This window comes from Nilaparvata lugens, chromosome 5 (assembly GCF_014356525.2).
Source record: "Nilaparvata lugens isolate BPH chromosome 5, ASM1435652v1, whole genome shotgun sequence".
NCBI classification, from domain to species: domain Eukaryota; kingdom Metazoa; phylum Arthropoda; class Insecta; order Hemiptera; family Delphacidae; genus Nilaparvata; species Nilaparvata lugens.
This window is the reverse complement of record NC_052508.1, coordinates 15,359,728-15,376,804: the sequence shown is the minus strand read 5'-3', so window position 1 is coordinate 15,376,804 and position 17,077 is coordinate 15,359,728. Positions and strand designations below refer to the sequence as shown.

The 17,077-nt window shown below is 34.5% G+C and overlaps 1 protein-coding gene across 6 annotated transcripts in view; it reads right to left on the bottom strand.

Annotated features, from left to right (window-relative positions):
- The window catches only part of LOC111049600 (DNA topoisomerase 2-like), a 54,319-nt gene that overhangs the window by 17,743 nt on the left and 19,499 nt on the right, over positions 1–17,077 (bottom strand). For all 6 annotated transcript variants that reach the window (XM_039427736.1, XM_039427739.1, XM_039427734.1 and 3 more), the window contains exons 6-15: positions 13,869–14,042; positions 11,847–12,380; positions 11,031–11,162; positions 10,114–10,324; positions 9,288–9,397; positions 7,841–8,071; positions 6,185–6,519; positions 4,650–4,994; positions 3,109–3,244; positions 1,437–1,594 (exon numbers count right to left, since the gene is read on the bottom strand). In XM_039427736.1, the coding sequence (XP_039283670.1) occupies positions 1,437–1,594; positions 3,109–3,244; positions 4,650–4,994; positions 6,185–6,519; positions 7,841–8,071; positions 9,288–9,397; positions 10,114–10,324; positions 11,031–11,162; positions 11,847–12,380; positions 13,869–14,042 (2,366 nt within the window). The remainder of the gene's footprint in view (positions 1–1,436; positions 1,595–3,108; positions 3,245–4,649; positions 4,995–6,184; positions 6,520–7,840; positions 8,072–9,287; positions 9,398–10,113; positions 10,325–11,030; positions 11,163–11,846; positions 12,381–13,868; positions 14,043–17,077) is intronic.

Genomic DNA, 17,077 nt, shown 5'->3' with positions numbered 1-17,077 from the left:
GTAGTGCCATTTTGTAAGTTAGAATATATATTTCATCAATCTGTATTATTTAATGACAAAATAAATGAATTTGAATATTTAGAGGAGTTCGGTATTCAGAGTGGTCATCCTTACAACGAGAGTAGCAGGCGCATAACTTATATTATCGATAGTTTAGCAACGCAACCACAAAACCATTCGCTACCCTATTCATATGTTCCTTATAAATATCGTTAAAATACATTCATATGAATTACAACAGTCAAGTTTGGGCAAGGGAATATTTTACACAATTTTTCTCAATGATTGAACGAATATTTATTTGTTAAAAATTATGGAGCAATGAAGTTTGCATATAGGATTAGTAGCATACACAATAATTTATTTGAAATTGCAAAAAACCGAAAATTCCAATGTTTTTTACAATGAAGCAACAAGTAACCAACTGTGGATTAGCTAACTCTTAGGCCGATTTCTAAGCTCGGGATTTAGGTAAGTCTGGACTTTAAACAGCTGGAGTCAGAAAATTGGGTTTCTGAAACGGGGCGTAGTCGTAGTCATATTCAAAGTCACGTTTAAATTAAATTTCGATAAACTAGAAAATTGAACACAAAATAAAATAAAGAGAAAATAGTGTAAAGTTTCAGCTAATTTGAAATATTTAGGAATGTTTAATTTCGTCAAGGGAAAACGTTTCCAATCATAGAAATGAGAAAATAAAGATTACCATAAAAACTGCGACTACGCCCCGTTTCGGAAAGCCAATTTTCTGACTCCAGCTGTTTAAAGTCTAGAACTCAGCTGAATCCCGAGCTCAGAAACCGGCCCTAAGAGTCTTGTAGCTAATCCACAGTTGGTTACTTGTTGCTTCGTTGTAAAAAAACATTAGAATTTTCGGTTTGTTGCAATTTCAAATAAATTGTGTATGCTACTCATCCTGTATGCAAACTTTATTGCTCCATAATTTTTAACAAATAATTATTTATTCAATCACTGAGAAAAATTGTGTAGAATATTCCTTTGCCCAAACCTGACTTGTTCTAGACTTCAAACAGCGTTCTAGACTTTAGAGTCTTTTCTCAAACAATGCCAATAATATAATGACACTACAACACCATTGTTAAATAAGTTGACTTTAAAAAACTCAATATTCATGTACGTTTACGTTTTTTACAGTAACGTAATGTTACATCTTAATTTCAGTTTCACATTCATTCAAAAATGAACAACGATTTCATTTTCGGGAAAACAAAATCATCTGACTATCAAAATTTCTTTTTTCAATTCAAAGTAGCATCACGAGTATAGGTTACACTCCAAAATAATAATTTATTTGGATAGTGGGACGAATACCCGTAGCCAGTCGTGTCATCAAATAAAATAAAAATATTACTATCAATATAATAAAAGTTACATTTAATATATTATCAAAGTTCAAATATAAAGTCGATTATTACCTTGCCTGGTTGGACAATTTTCTAGTTTCGGCTTCGAGAGTGCCGGCCATATTGTCTTTCCTCTTCTCGTAGTACAACATCCTTGCGGGGAAAAATTCCTTCAGCACTTCAATCGCCGAGGTGTATCTCTTCAAACAGTTGTCTTTGTCAAACGCACACTGAAAACATAACAACATATACAAAATTCCAAAACTTTTACAATCAAGAACTATATTTTAATAAGGTTACCTTTTCACTTCTCTCATAATAATTTTAATGATATGCTATTTGTGAAAATAAAATGAAGAACGATTTTGTAAATCTATAAATCGATAATCGATCTATAAATTTCATCATCAATGGTGAGATCCAATTTTAAGGCTGTGCAAAGGCTAAAAATAAACTTTCTACTCGTGATGTTTTTCAAAGTTTTTCGATTTGTATATCAATTTTTGAAAAAGTTATTCAATTTACTAAAAATAACTCAACTAAAAGTTATTTTTGATTGTTTTTAGTAATTTTTATCTTAAAAATTGATATTTTCAGAAAATTTTTGTTTTACTAGATCAACAATTCCATGAATAATCCATCCTCTAAATCTCATGGATTTATATCTTACCGAATTTGAAATGTTCCGTCCCAAAAAATTAAACTTCAGGCGCTCATATCTCAAAAAGTAATGATCGAAAAAAAAATTTCCCGAGAAAACTTTTCCATTTTGATAGCTTGATGATATACAAATCCAAAAAAACTTTGAAAAATATCACGAGTAGAAAGTTAATTTTTAGCCTTTGCACAGCCTTAAAAGCCGTCAGCATTGGTCGAGTGGTAAGCAATGATTGATTAAATTATGATTAAGCAATAATCAACTGTACTGTAAGAAATTTAATTGGCAGCATACATTGAAAATTGATGCAGGCATAATAAATTATTATGAAATGAGAAATTTTACTAAACATATTTTTTGTAATTTATTCTATTCATTTCTACAGGGCTAGGCCTACTAAATAGTTTTCATATAGAATTACTAGTACTGTATTCCTTCATTTATTTGGAAAACTCGTCCGGTTTCGTGTCCAAATTTGGCCGGTGTCTTCTTCTAAACAAGTGTCCGGTTGGCCGAAACGGGATGTATCTTCAAAAAATAAAAGGGAACTAATGATTCTATAAAAAATGATTGTAAGTCTAGTTACACACACACCGATTTTTAGATTAGATCAAACATATCTCGGTAAACAGATGATGTGTTTGTCAAGTTCCGTTTAATCTTGTAGGCCTAGATATCATAAGAACGACAAAATGTAAAACGTCCAAAAATTGATGTGTATGTAACTGGCTTAATTTTTCGAAGACAGGATAAATCCCATCAAATCTTTATAGACACGACAAGTTCACTAGTCTTTAGAAGAGTATGGCGCGGTTGAACAAAAGCCTGTTGAACTTAAAAGCACACGAATTTAAATGAGTAAATGCCACGAGAACAAATAAGAGATGGATTTTTTTGAAAAGAAGGCTTCTCTGATTGGTTCTCGTGGCGTTTAATCACGATTGAAATTCAACAGGCGTTTGTGCAACCGGGCCTAAGATGGTTTAAAAGTGATATTGGTTTATGAACTATGAATAAAACCATGAGCTAAGAATGCAAGAATGCGAATTTGCTTAAAACTAAGAATGCAAGTCGAATAGAACTAACCATAGATGTGATGTTGATGAGTGTTTGCAGCTTGAAAAACTTGTGCAGGCCTTCATTTTCAGCTTGCGCGAGCTTATCAGCTGACATTGTGATGACAAACTTTACTGTGGCGTCTGTGTTGTACTCCTTGTATTCACTGAAAACACATTTGTCAATGGTTAAATAATTATAATACATTTGCAGAATATTCTAAATACTCGCAACAAATAGTCAGCTAAGTTTTAACTACAATTTAGTCAAAGCCAAGATATAGTTTTAGCTAAGGTAAAATGCAATTTAGACCAAAATGAGATTTTGGCATCACCGCAAAACATATTCTCCAGTTCTACAGATTATAGATTGGATAAAACAAGTTGAGACTTGGCCATCTAAACCCACAGCATATCAACAATGTCAAAAACAATATAATTGTGTGAAATTGTGATTTTCTAAAATTTCAAATTCAATCACAAATCTGTATGTAGACTATCATCATCATTATTATTCCATTAGTTTTAGGGTTGGAAGGATTTTTTTGTAAATTTCACGAAATTGTGTTTTGTTTGAATAATCAACAATCAGTTTCCTCGAATTTATTTTCACTTTGTGAATAGTCATCTCGGTTGGACGATTTCTGCGAACGTTAAATGGGCGAAACTCTAGGAAAAATGGCTGCATAGAACAATTTCTTTTCATCATTTGTACTTGTTTTTGGGCGCAATAACTTTCCATGATAATTTGGCAAAATATACAGGATAGATGAGAACAAATTTGACAGTTGTACATTAATTTGAACTATTGGGTCGTAGTCAGATGACTAAGTTAATCCTTAATGAAAAATCCTGCAAATATGGAGTGATTTGGACTGGATCTAAATTCTACGCTAATTACTTGAAATGAAAGACTGTTAAAGTGATCAAATTAAATAAATATATAAATAATATAAATGGTATATTTCAGAATTTAAAGAATTGTTTTGTATTTGTTTGCATTATTTGTATTGTATTTTTCCTAAAAATATATAAATGATATAAATAGTATATTTCAGAATTTAAAGAATTGTTTTGTATTCGTTTGCATTATTTGTATTGTATTTTTCAGTTTTTTTTTGACAAAAATTGAAATTTATACAAAATAAGGTCATACATAATAAAAGACAGCGTCTCATTAGCCCCAAATATATATATATATATTCATGGATCACGTGAATCTATTATACAAGATGGCGTCTTTCTCGGCGCCTTGCAACAGATAATCATGAATATCAACAACCCAATCCACTCTATAAAATAAGGCGTTTCATCAGCCACGCCACCAAATTAATACACTTTAATAGATAATTGATCATCCGATGCATGGACCAACTCACGTGATGCAAGACGGCGTCTCATCAGCCACCAAATAAATGTAATCATAGATCACGTGATACAAGATTGAGTCTTTTTCGGCGCCATGCAACAGCTAATTATGAATATCCACTCTATAAAATGAAGCGTTTCATCAGCCACCAAATTAGTATACTTCAATGGATAATTGGTGATCGGATGCAAGGGCCAACTCACGTGATACAAGCTGGCGTCTTGTCGGCACCATGCAGCATCGGCTCGAGCACCGACTCCTTGTAGTTCTGCGTCCAGGTGCCGACCGGCAGCTCTGTGATCTCAAGCCGAGTGTCGCTGATGATGCCCACCTCGCCGTTCACCACAAACTTCTCCAAGCCGAGCGGATCGATTTCGCCCAGAAAGTTCTTGTACCACGGCTTCATCGGCAGCGGCTCCTCGCCCTGCATCATGCGCTTGATGTTGGCAACGATTTCGCGCGGATTGTGGTTCGGGATCTTCGTCATCCAGCCAGTACCTATGCCTTCGGCGCCGTTCACTAGCAGCATCGGTATCACCGGCATATACCTGCAATTCAAAATTAGACACCAATTTATAAAGTGTTGAATGTTGAGTGTAACGCATGTATTCAAATATTAGTTCACATAGTGCTACACTATTCGCCACCAGAGCCCGCCACTATCTAGTTACATGCATCAAGGTCTATAGAAAGAGGTCTAGACACCTGTTCATGTTTCTTATGGAGTAGCCATATTGATGCGATTTTGGCGGCACATTTCAAAATCCAATGTAATACCATAGAGAAACAATAGCGTAAGTAGATATCCCATGGTATAGGGAATTTATGTCGCAACTTTTACTGTTATCTCAAGCCGATTACTGTCGATTATTGTCAATTTTCACGTTTTGTTGGAGTGATAGTGTATGAACGGCACAATTTGAGAGACTACCAGCGTCACACAGCTGCATAGGAAAGAACTATGTGAACTATCAGCTTGGGATAACAGTAAAAGTTGCGACATAAACGTCCTATACCATGGGATAACTACTCATGCTATCGTTTCTCTATGGTAATACGAACTTATTCGTAACAGAATCATGCATTATAAAAACACTATTCTTCTTCTCAGCCTTTTCCCACTCAGGTGGAAAATCTATCTTTCTCCACAGCCATTATAACGTTGACCTCTTTTATAGTATGGTTAATAACCACAATATCACCTTCTCAACAACTAGAAGGCAGTGACAGTATACTAGTGGCAGTATTAACTGTTCATTCTCGTTTAAAATCATCAATTATATTTTATTAAGCAAGAAATTATTTTTTTAATAATTTCATAATGAATTTTCATAATAATTAAGATGAAATATTTTGTTAATTATTAATTCTACATTGTTAAAAGACGATCTGGCAACAGAGCAAAAGCGAGAAAGAGACCGCGATATCCGCTTTGTTGAATGCTAGACACATCTATTAGTTTTCTTCATCCTAATTTTCGTATCTACTTCTTGGAGCCCTATTCTTCTGTTACTTCTCAAGAAATCTGTTTTCTATAACTTTCTTCTACTCCTTATTTTCTAGGCTACCACCTCAAACTCCTTCTTCTCCTCCTTTTCCTTCTAATTCGTCTCCTCCTCCTACTCTTCTGCCTTTTGTTAATGTACATATTTTATGAATGAATAAAGACAAGGATAGCAATACCATTGCTAATCAAACACTGGCATTATAATTTGGAGCTGACTATAGCATTGCATACCATTGCGGCTCGACCCTGAGGTTGTCGTCCTTGAGGTACTTGAGCAGCGGATCGTCGTCCGGGTGGAAGATGAGTCGCGTGAGCGGATTGAGCATGGTGAAGATGTAACGCGGACTTGCGGCGTCCTTGCCGCCCTGCAGTCGCGTGCCGAACTGACCGAGCGGCTGCAACAGGTTGATGTTGTTGCTGCCCACGTAGTTTTGCGCCAGGTTGATGATGGTCGACATCAGTGACACCTCACCGTGGTGGTAGGCCGACTGCTCGGCCACCGACCCGGCCAGCTGGGCCACCTTGATCTCACGCTTGTCGTTGCGCTTCAGGCATGTGAACAGCACCTGGCAAACACACACAACAACAACATTTATATAGGCTACTCATCTATTTTGCTATCCTGACGAACTGCAAGTTGAGAATTCGTTTTGAACTATTTATATATTTATTTAATTACAGTATCATGTCTTTACAATACAGTATTTTATCAATGTTATTATGATATGTGTTGAGAACCTCCCCTAGGCTGCTCTTTTTTGACTTATCCTCAGTCTGATTATTCGGATGTTTGGGATGCAATTAAATTATTTAAATTATAAATTATTTAAATTATAAATTATTTAAATTATAAATTATTTAAATTATAAATTATAATTAAATAAATTAAATTAAATTTATTGAGTATACATTACATGGAAATAAGACAACTCAAAGAGGTTTACAGCTTAACTCCAAAACAAACTACTTTTTACATCAAAAGTATGATACAAATGTTATAAAAAAAGAACTTAATATTGAAAATCAGAACAAAAGTAGATTAAGGCTGGGTGAACACCGGTTAGTCAAGACAAGACAAGACAAGACATGATCAGAGACGTTCAGTCACAATACTTCATATTGTTGCTTATGAAGACATGTCTTATTGCAATGACTAATCAGTGTGAGTTGCGTCATAAGCAACAATGTGAAGTATTGTGACTAAACTTGGCTGAGGCTAGGCACACACCAGTTAGTCAAGACACGTTTAGTCACAATACTTCACACAGTTGCTTATGAATACATGTCTAATTGCAATGACTAATCGGTGTATGTTGCTTCATAAGCAACTATCTGAAGTTCTGTGACTAATCGTGATTAGTACTGTCTTGACTAACTGGTGTGTGCCCACCCTTATCAGTGTGAGTTGCGTCATAAGCAACAATGTGAAGTATTGTGACTAAACTTGTCTAAACTACAATGTAAACAAACTCTACAGAAAAGTTTTCTATCCGATGCTGACGTCACGATGGGGCGATATGGCAGCAGATGTTGGCTTCATCGAATTTCAGTATGAATATACAATGGGGCGTGTCTATTCTATAACTGGTCTACGGATAGAACAGAGCAGACGACCAAACACAAGCGGTGTCTATACTTGCATATTTAGCGCTTAAGTGAGCTATAAAAACAAAGTAAGGCCACAAAGGCGAATCAGCTGATGAAAAATCTTAAAAATATATTTGATCCAGAGTTCAGGAGGATAAGGTAAGAATATAATGTAAAGCTTATTCATATAAAAATGAGCAAATGCTTATGCTTCTACCTAATGCTCATGAACAAAACCTTATGCTCCATGCTCATGAGCATTTGCTCTGGTTTTATTCATATGGCCCAATGTGTAGCTACCTTTCTTGAGCCAGGTTTGAGGCCATCGACAGCACTGGGAATGGACCGTTCAATGTCCATGTGACTGAAGAGGATGAGCTCCTTGTTGATGAACTCTTTGTAGGTGATGACCTTCGTATCTTTGCCGTACAGATACTCTTCGGGCAAACCGAGTTCTTGTCGGCGTTTGCTTTCCACCATCCAGTTGGTCAGCCATTCTTTTCTCGCTTCCACTTGTTTCTTACTGAACGCCTGCAAACAGAAATCATTCATTCATTTATGCATCACCTACAGTATCATTGACATGATATTGGGAGAAGAACAGGCGAACCCTTGAATAAAACATGTATATCCTCTCGCGAATTTGTATTAATACAAATACGGTCAAATCACTTTCCACAATTGGACGGCTTTGTCCATAAAGGAACCAAGCGCCATGTAACCCAAACTGAGTAAATTGACTTCAAAGTTTATGATGGGTCCTCAATTCTAATTAAAAATAAACAGTTGGAAATGAATGCTACGTCATAAATTAGATTATTTCACGTTTATTGATATAGTCTTTATTGACTATACAATACATTTAAAAGTATTTTTAGCCAAAAATGGTGCTTGGTTCCTTCATGCATAAAGCCATCCAATTATCAGTCCAAAAAAAAACTACTTGAATTTAGACAGCTTGTGCTTTATAATGTTATCATCAAGAATTCTAAATTCCTTGTTGAATATATTTTGAACTCGAAATTGCACAAAACTTATGAAGTGATAAACATAACCTATTTTTGGACAATTTTGGGAAAGGAACAGTTTTGGGCTTTAAGCCTGTTGTTCCTTTCCCAATCATTCATAGTTGAGAATGATATTGTATCTGTCAATGTATAGATGAATAAATAATAACATTTTCAAGTCAAATTCAGAATTTACAACGATTAAATAAACAATAAAACTGGAATACAAAAACTAAAAAACCATTAAAAAATTGAATTTACTGAGAGATTTGTGCGGTGGAAACAAACACACTCAGGTATTGGTTGAAAACCATTGAACACTGGTTTTAGATATGATTTGAATGATTTTTTTATAGTTTTTGTACTAGAATGGAACGATTGAAAAAAAGATAGTTCTCACTAAATGTATACATGTATTCTAAGTTCCTTGGTTCTCACTCAAAACAATCAGTAAATTAATTATATATTAATTTCAAAAGTAAGCTTCAACATTGATGACAATCAATTTACAGATAATCTTTATAAAATTAACATAATACACTTAACCATATAATTAAAAAAAGTATGTTAATATATAATTTATTTGAAAAAACTATTCAGAAATGGAAAAATAATTTAGAAGTAGTTAGACGTGATAGAAACCTTCCAAAATTATTCCAATAATTACTTTTTGAACAACAATATCTCTATCAGAAGACGCTAAAAATATAAATTAAGATTTTTTGATTTGATTAATTTACCATCTGAATAGCTTTGTCACATTCCTCTCCAGTGTACTTGAATTTGATTTTGTGCCTTTCCATGTTCGAGAAATATTCTTTAGCCTCCTTTGAATCGGAGGTTCCCAAACCTGGAACACAAATATAAATTGAATTATAAATTGAACAGTTAATATAGAAGAATTGATCACTTTGGTATAATACTAATATACTTTGGACTTACTAAACATCAACTAATTACTAATCCGCACAAAAAATCATAACCTACTCTAGAACATTGTACGCCATAGTGGAGTAGGTCAATTTCCACACAGAAAACATTGAACATATAGAGGACACATTATAAGAAATGTTTATTGTAACTAACTATTGTATGCAATTGTAAACTACTATCTAATATTTTATGTAATTGATGAAGTAGTCTTACTAAAAGTTATACTAATAGTTATTGATGGATTTTACAATTTTAGATTAAATTATGATTGATGTTAATGGATTAAATACTACTTTGATGCAACGTTATTAACAGTCAAATGTTGTAGAGGTTAGAAACCTCTGAATATATCTATAGTCAATATTATGATATTGTCTGTAAATATTTGTAGACAATTATTGATCACAGCTTATGAGACAGCGGTATTCATTGTGAAGTAATTTTTATTAAGAATATATAAAATTACATGGAAATAGATTAATGTTTTCCATGGCGAAACACACGATAAAGACTCTGTTGAAGTTGAGACACTTTATTTCAAAGTTTGATACAATGTGTCTTGACTTTAATAAAGAAAATATATTCGTTTCACGATTAAATTAATGAAATTACATTATTTGTCGAATAGATCACCTTTGTAGTATTTGATCTTGTAGGTGTGCCAGTCATCCGTTCCTCGCTTCCACTCCTCAAATTCGGGAATCGAAAAGAACGAGAGAACATTCTGCTTCTTTGTCGCTTTTATCAACGGGGTGATGAACTGTTCGATGAAATTCATTTTCAGCAGAGACGGCCAATAGAAATGCAGGAAGTTGATTAGCAAACCTTTAATGTGAGAACCGTCCTGGAATAAGGAATGAACATTAATTAGATATGACAATAAATCGAGAACTAGGATTTCTAGAAAATCTAGGATCCGGAGATTTTTTAAAAATTATTATATTTAATATAAAAATTGTTTTCATAAGTTTCTTTAGTACTCCTTCAAAAAGGAGTAAGTTAAGCAATTTTGAGAATATAGTAAGTTGGCAATCGTGGGAGTATGAACGTCGTTCGAAAATTGATCTCGAAACAATCAAATTTTTTAAATTATCGACGATCAAAGTCTAATCTCAGAATATACAAACGGCCTATATACGTATTTGAAACATATTACTGCACATTCTTATAATCACAAATACCCTTTTATTGTATTTGATGACACTACCGGTTTTGGGTATTCATAACATATTATAAAGTGTACAAAATCATTATTAGCAAAGGATGATGTAATGAAAAACCGAAACCGGTCGTAACATCACAGAAAATAAAAAGGTACTAGTGATTCTATACAGTAAAGCTATGAAGTGACCCTCTAAAAATAAATGAAAAATACCTCATATTCATAAGTTACAAATGGAAAACTAAGAATATCATCTCCACCGTGAAATTACTGGAATAAAATAGTATTACTCATGTGCAGTTCTGAATTACAAAATTGATTTCTCATTGATATTGCAATAAGCAAAGCTGCAAATAATCAGTAAAAAACTAGTTTTGATAAAGCTCACCTGATCCTGATCAGTCATGATCATTATTTTTCCATATCTCAACGTTTTCATGTCTTCAAAAGTTTCATACTTCTTCTTGTGTTGCAAACCAGTAATTTTTATTATTGCGTTGATTTCAGCATTTTCTAAAATCTGCAAAAATGAAAATTAAAACAAAATATGTTAGAAAAGCTAGAAAAGGATACATACTTTGTCTGATGATAGACAAGGATATTAAAACAATGTTGATCAGGTGCGGACTTAACGTGAATCCAACTATATAAACCAGCAAAGAGATCCCGGGTTCAAACCCTCTCTTTACCAAAAGTTTTTTAACCAGATCACTCCCGTGTTATCGGATGGGCACGTTAAACGGTCGGTCCCGGCTGAAGTATGACTGTCGTAAGGCCCACTGACGGCTTAAATGTTTAGATGTTTACATGAGTATAATATTGTGGATTGAAGTGAAATTTTTAATATTTTTGCCGATTGTGAAGGAAGATTTTTGTTTGGATTTGTATTTTGAAATACATAAATCTTTAATAGATACATTTTTTGGACTCAAAATAGTGTATGAATTAAGTTATCATTTTTACATAACCTCTAGACTGTGTATTCCAAATAAAGGTTAAAAACAGTTTTGGGAGAATGCCTGTTACTTTTACCTGAATTGTATTTTTTTCTATGAATAAAAAAAATGAATAAATTATATATTGAGGCGGTGTGACCTTCCCGCAAGGGAGTCCCCACCAACAAAAGCCATACGTATCTACTTGTTTTACTACAGTATAGAACTAATTTTGAAGTTGAGAGAAATTGACATAAATAGCAACTGACCTGCTTGTGACTGGCCTCTCTGACGTTGAGCACTTTACCCCTGAGCGGAAAGACGCCGTAGCGATCACGGCCGATAACGCCCAGCCCGGACACAGCCAGCGTCTTGGCCGAATCTCCCTCGGTCAGGATCAGCGTGCAGTGGACAGAGTCCTTCTTGCCGGCGTCGTTGGCATCCTCCAGCTTCGGAATGCCCTTCAGCCGCGTCTGCTTCTTGCCCGACGCCTTCTGCAGTTTCTCCTGCTCCTTGGTTTTGGCCCAGACCAGTAGCGTTTCGACAATGCCACATTTAAGCACGCCCGCAATGAACTTGTCGGTGAGCACACACTTGGAGCCGAAGTTCTTCTCCTGTGACGTCATGTTCTCTTTAGTTTGAGAGTCGAACGTCGGGTTGACGATGAGGCAGTTGATGAACACCCACAGATGGTTCTTGATCTGGAACGGCTTCATGTCCATGCCGCCCCTGTTTTTCTTCTTCATTGTCGCCACTATGTTCTTAACGATCATGTTCACTACATAGTCCACGTGGCGGCCACCCTGTAACAATCAAACAACGTAAACAATCTATTCATGTGTCTAAAACAAGTAAAAATGTAAGTAAAGTGTAATTAGTGAAGAATTGGAAAGTCGCACATAACCTTGATTTGGACAATTTATTTTATGAAATTAGGATAAAAAGAAGTTTTGGACTGTAGTCTGTTTCTTTGTCCTTCAAGTTGATTGTGAATGATAAATAAATAAATAGCCCTACGGGTGTGATCACATTGGATGTGTATATGTGCAAGTGCAAGCTTGGTTAAGCATGACCAAGCGCGCAGATGAGAAACAAAATCTGGAGAGAGCAATAGGAACACTCACACTGGACGTATTCACTTACTGGCTGCGTTCAATGTAAGCAGCTGCAAAACGTGTTAATATGGCTCTTTCCAGATTTTGTTTTTTGGCTCATGCCGACATGCACTTGCACATATACGCATTCAATGTGATCACGCCCTAAGATGAGTGTTAATTTATTCCGTCGCAAAGATTGAAAAAATACCTATAAGACATACATTTTGGACAATGTAAGCTTATCTGAATTCACGAGAAATGGCTAGGTAACCTCAATTATTTTTCTCTCCCAATCATTTTAATAATGTGCTTTTTGTTAAAAAAGTGTAAAGAATAATAAATTTGATGAAAATAGACCATGCCAATTTTTTGAGCAGAGCCGATTAAAGTTCATTTTTACCGCAAGTAAACTGACATGAACGGAAAAACTTCCAACTATTTACATACCAATGAATATTTAAATAGTAAATTATAGCAAATTTACCTAAAGCAATTCTTACATCCTTATCCTTACTCTCAACACAATCAAGCATATTAATATACACAAGATTCCAGCTGATTTTTTGTGATTAAATTCCTATTTTAACAGAATTTTGTTTTGTTCGCTTCTTTATCAATCTATTCTTAATTAATTTCTTTATTCATATTTTTTGGTAGTTATCTTCATAGTTTTTATAATTTTTAAATTTCTTTGTTTATGTCTGTTATGGGGCAATAATGGGATTTGACCCCTGGTGTCCTCAAATATGTATTTTTGTGATATGAATAAAACATTCTTATAGCTTTTCCTTTGATGTTATTCCAAGTTTTTGACTTTCTTCTTCAAGTATTAGATATTTATATCATGTACTTGGCATACGATTTCATCCATATGTCCTCAACTTTATCATTTGAACAGATTATTAAGGTGCGTACAGACTGTCGCTCTGCTCCGCAACCGAACGTCACTCCAGCAGAGCGATTGATGATCGACCGGGGTCCAAGAGTGGTTCGACCGGGGAACGCGAGAAGATCTACATCTTCCGTAACGTTCATGATGGGTGCGTGGGAGGAGCGACTGTGGTTCGATGGTGGTACGAGGGCGGTACGAGGGAGGAGCGTGCTCGGTGCGGGTCGGAAGCGCGAATATGTGTACGCAGCTTTACATTTCACATTGTGGTACATGACATGAAAACAATGAATAAAATAGTGCACCTTTGTTGTGGCTATGCTATTCACGAAGGAGATCTGCTGGAATCCTTGGTCGGATAATGTGACGGCTACTTCCCAGCGGGCGCCAAATCTCTCGTGGACTATCTTCAGAGGATTCTCATCATCATCTAATTTATCCTTCGTATATAGATCAACATAATCTTTGAACGTTTTAATCTGAAACAAAAATATACAATCGATTGAAACATATAATTGAAAACAAACGTTATGACACTTTTTACTGTAAACAAGAGAAGAATGGAATTATTTTGTTTTGTTCGTTTTCAGATTACGGTAAGCTAATTACAAATTTGTTTAACATAGTTGTATCTTGGAACCAAAATAGATTAATATTATAAAGATCTTGACACATAGATTACACAACATATAAGACTCTCTAGTGAGATGCTGCACGATAGTTTAAGGAAAATAATTATTCAAGTACGTAACGGACTTTTTCCATATTGAAAATGTTTTTCATGTTTATCTGTTGCTTCCAATAATTATGGTTATCACTATAGAGAGTTAAATAATAAATAACAAGCTGACGTGCTACCAATTTTTCCTTAAATCGGTTGGAATAGCATTTCACACCTGTTAACCTAAGGATAGTTGTCGGCTCCAATGTAATAGATTCTTGATAAATTATGAATGGATCTACTGCCTATGAATGAGAAATCCAGTTTTCAGAGCAAATGAACTTATAATCTTCAGATGAATTTACACAAATACACAAAGAACTATATCTTAAGCCTAATTATTTTTAGAGTAACTACGAACTAAAATACTTATCTAGTTTACAGTTGAAAAACAGTGGCTATTGGCTTGAAGACACAAATTAACTATATCTTAACAAAATAGAACACAAAAATTTGTATAAAACTCAATTTAAAACATTAATAAACGAAAATGATTCAGAGCAAAATTTTACAACACAAACATAGCCAGCCATATTTTTAGAGAGGGCTGAACAGGAAAAACCTAAGTTGCAAGTCACAAAGCCAACGCCTTGTTCAGTATAGATTTTACAGACACGTCACCAAAAAATTATAACTTACAAGTTTAGAATTCACATTCTACATCTGTTCTCAATAAAACTTTATTTTGAAACTATTATTTTAAATTTATATATATATCCCGATTTAAATAAACCATTTATCTAGTAATTTTGTTAACCCTGCCTCGGTGACACCATGGAACAATGCAACAAACATTTACGATAATAAATTCTCCGTCAAAAAGTTTGTCCGTCTATAGATAACTCTGATATTTACTATAAAGTTTCATAGATCTCGAATTGAAGATTCGATTCAAATGTGAGAAAAAATGTAATATTACAAATACCCCCCTCTTGACATAAAAAATTTTACTGTTTGAAAATTTAAAGAAAAAATTACATTGACCCTAATGAAAATTGTTGAAATTTAAATTTGAGAACAGTAACAATTTTTTCTAGAAAAACATTACATGTCATCCAATAATATTGAAAATTATTATAAAAATTCATCAATAGCGTTTGTTATATGTTTCCAAACAATATCTCAAAATATAGAATATCAATATTACTTTTGATTTAGCTTTATAATTTAAAGAAAAATATCTCAACAGAAAGTTTAATATGTAAAGAATAGTTTTTTGAAATGGCACATAAATTTAATAGATAGAAAAATTTAATTTTTATTGCATAAAAAAAATTAGTATGTTGAATGAAAAAAATTTATTATTATTATTTATATATATATATATATATATATATATATATATATATATATATATATATATTTTTTTTTAAATGAATTGATGAATTGTTACATTTAATTTTCACATAAAATTTCAATAAATCAAAAAATGTTCATTTCTTTCACTATTGACGCGGTTGATTTTATTGATGCACATTTTGGAAAGCAGTCCGTTAAGGCACTCAGTATGATTTTCAGTTAAGTGTGACTCCAATGTGATGACGTTAGTGTTGGGCTGATCTGGATGCACGTAGTGTTGGGCTGATCTGGATGCACGTAGTGTTGGGCTGATACTTGTAGTCGACTGATGCATATCAAACTCGATACAGGTGACATCTCAGTTAGCATTGCCTCATGCTCGTAGTAGACGGCTGCATACCAAACTCGATACAGAGTCACGTTAATTTTGTATCATATTTGTAATTATACAATGTACATTTCAGGCTTGAAATGACAATGTAATTCGTTTTTTGGGAAAGAGGTAGACGCTGCATACAGGATTAATTTAGGTGAGGATTAATTTAGGTAAGGTTTGGTTTTTTGATATTTTCAGCTTTCAAGGTTTAGAGTTCTGCATACAGGAATAATTTAGGAGAGGATTTTTTGAATCAATTCTTTCATGATACTGTGACTGTTATTCTGAATTCAAAGTTGCGAATGTGAACATGGATGGCAATTACCTCCAGGTAATGTAGTAGTGTTGAAGTTTGAGATACAAAGTCAGCAATAAGTGTTGGCATTGCTATTGGCGTATGCTTTGGTGTCGGCATTGGCATCGGCGTTGATATTGGCATTGGCATTGGCGCAGGCATTGACATTGGCGCAGGCATCGGCGTAGATATTGGCGGTGGCATTAGCATTGGCGCAGGCATTGGCGTAGCTATTGGTGTTGACATTGGCATAGTTATTGGCTTTGGCATCAGCATTGGCGCAGATTTTGGCATTGGCATTGGCGTAGGCATCAGCGTTGGCGCAGGCATTGGCGTAGATTTTGGCGTTGGCATCAGCATTGGCGCAGACATTGGCATTGGCGTAGTTATTGGTGTAGACATTGGCATTGGCGCAGGCATTGACATTGGCGCAGGCATCGGCGTAGATATTGGCGGTGGCATCGGCGTTGATTTTGGCATTGGCATAGATTTTGGCATTGGCATCAGCACAGGCATCGGCGTAGTTATTGGCGTAGATATTGGCGTAGTTATTGGCGTTGACATTGGCGTAGTTATTAGTGTAGGCATCAGCGTAGATTTTGGCGTAGTTATTGGCGTAGATATTGGCGTAGTTATGTCACACTAGTTCGAAAATCACCCAAATGTTCTTAACACTCTTCATGGCGTTCACTTGTTGCTGATTTCGAGATTCACATGATAACTATTTCAATGTTAATGTCTGTGCTGTACCTGTTATCTTAAAATGCTTATAAACTAAGAAGAAAATCTTGATTAGGCTATCAATACTATCTAATACACATGA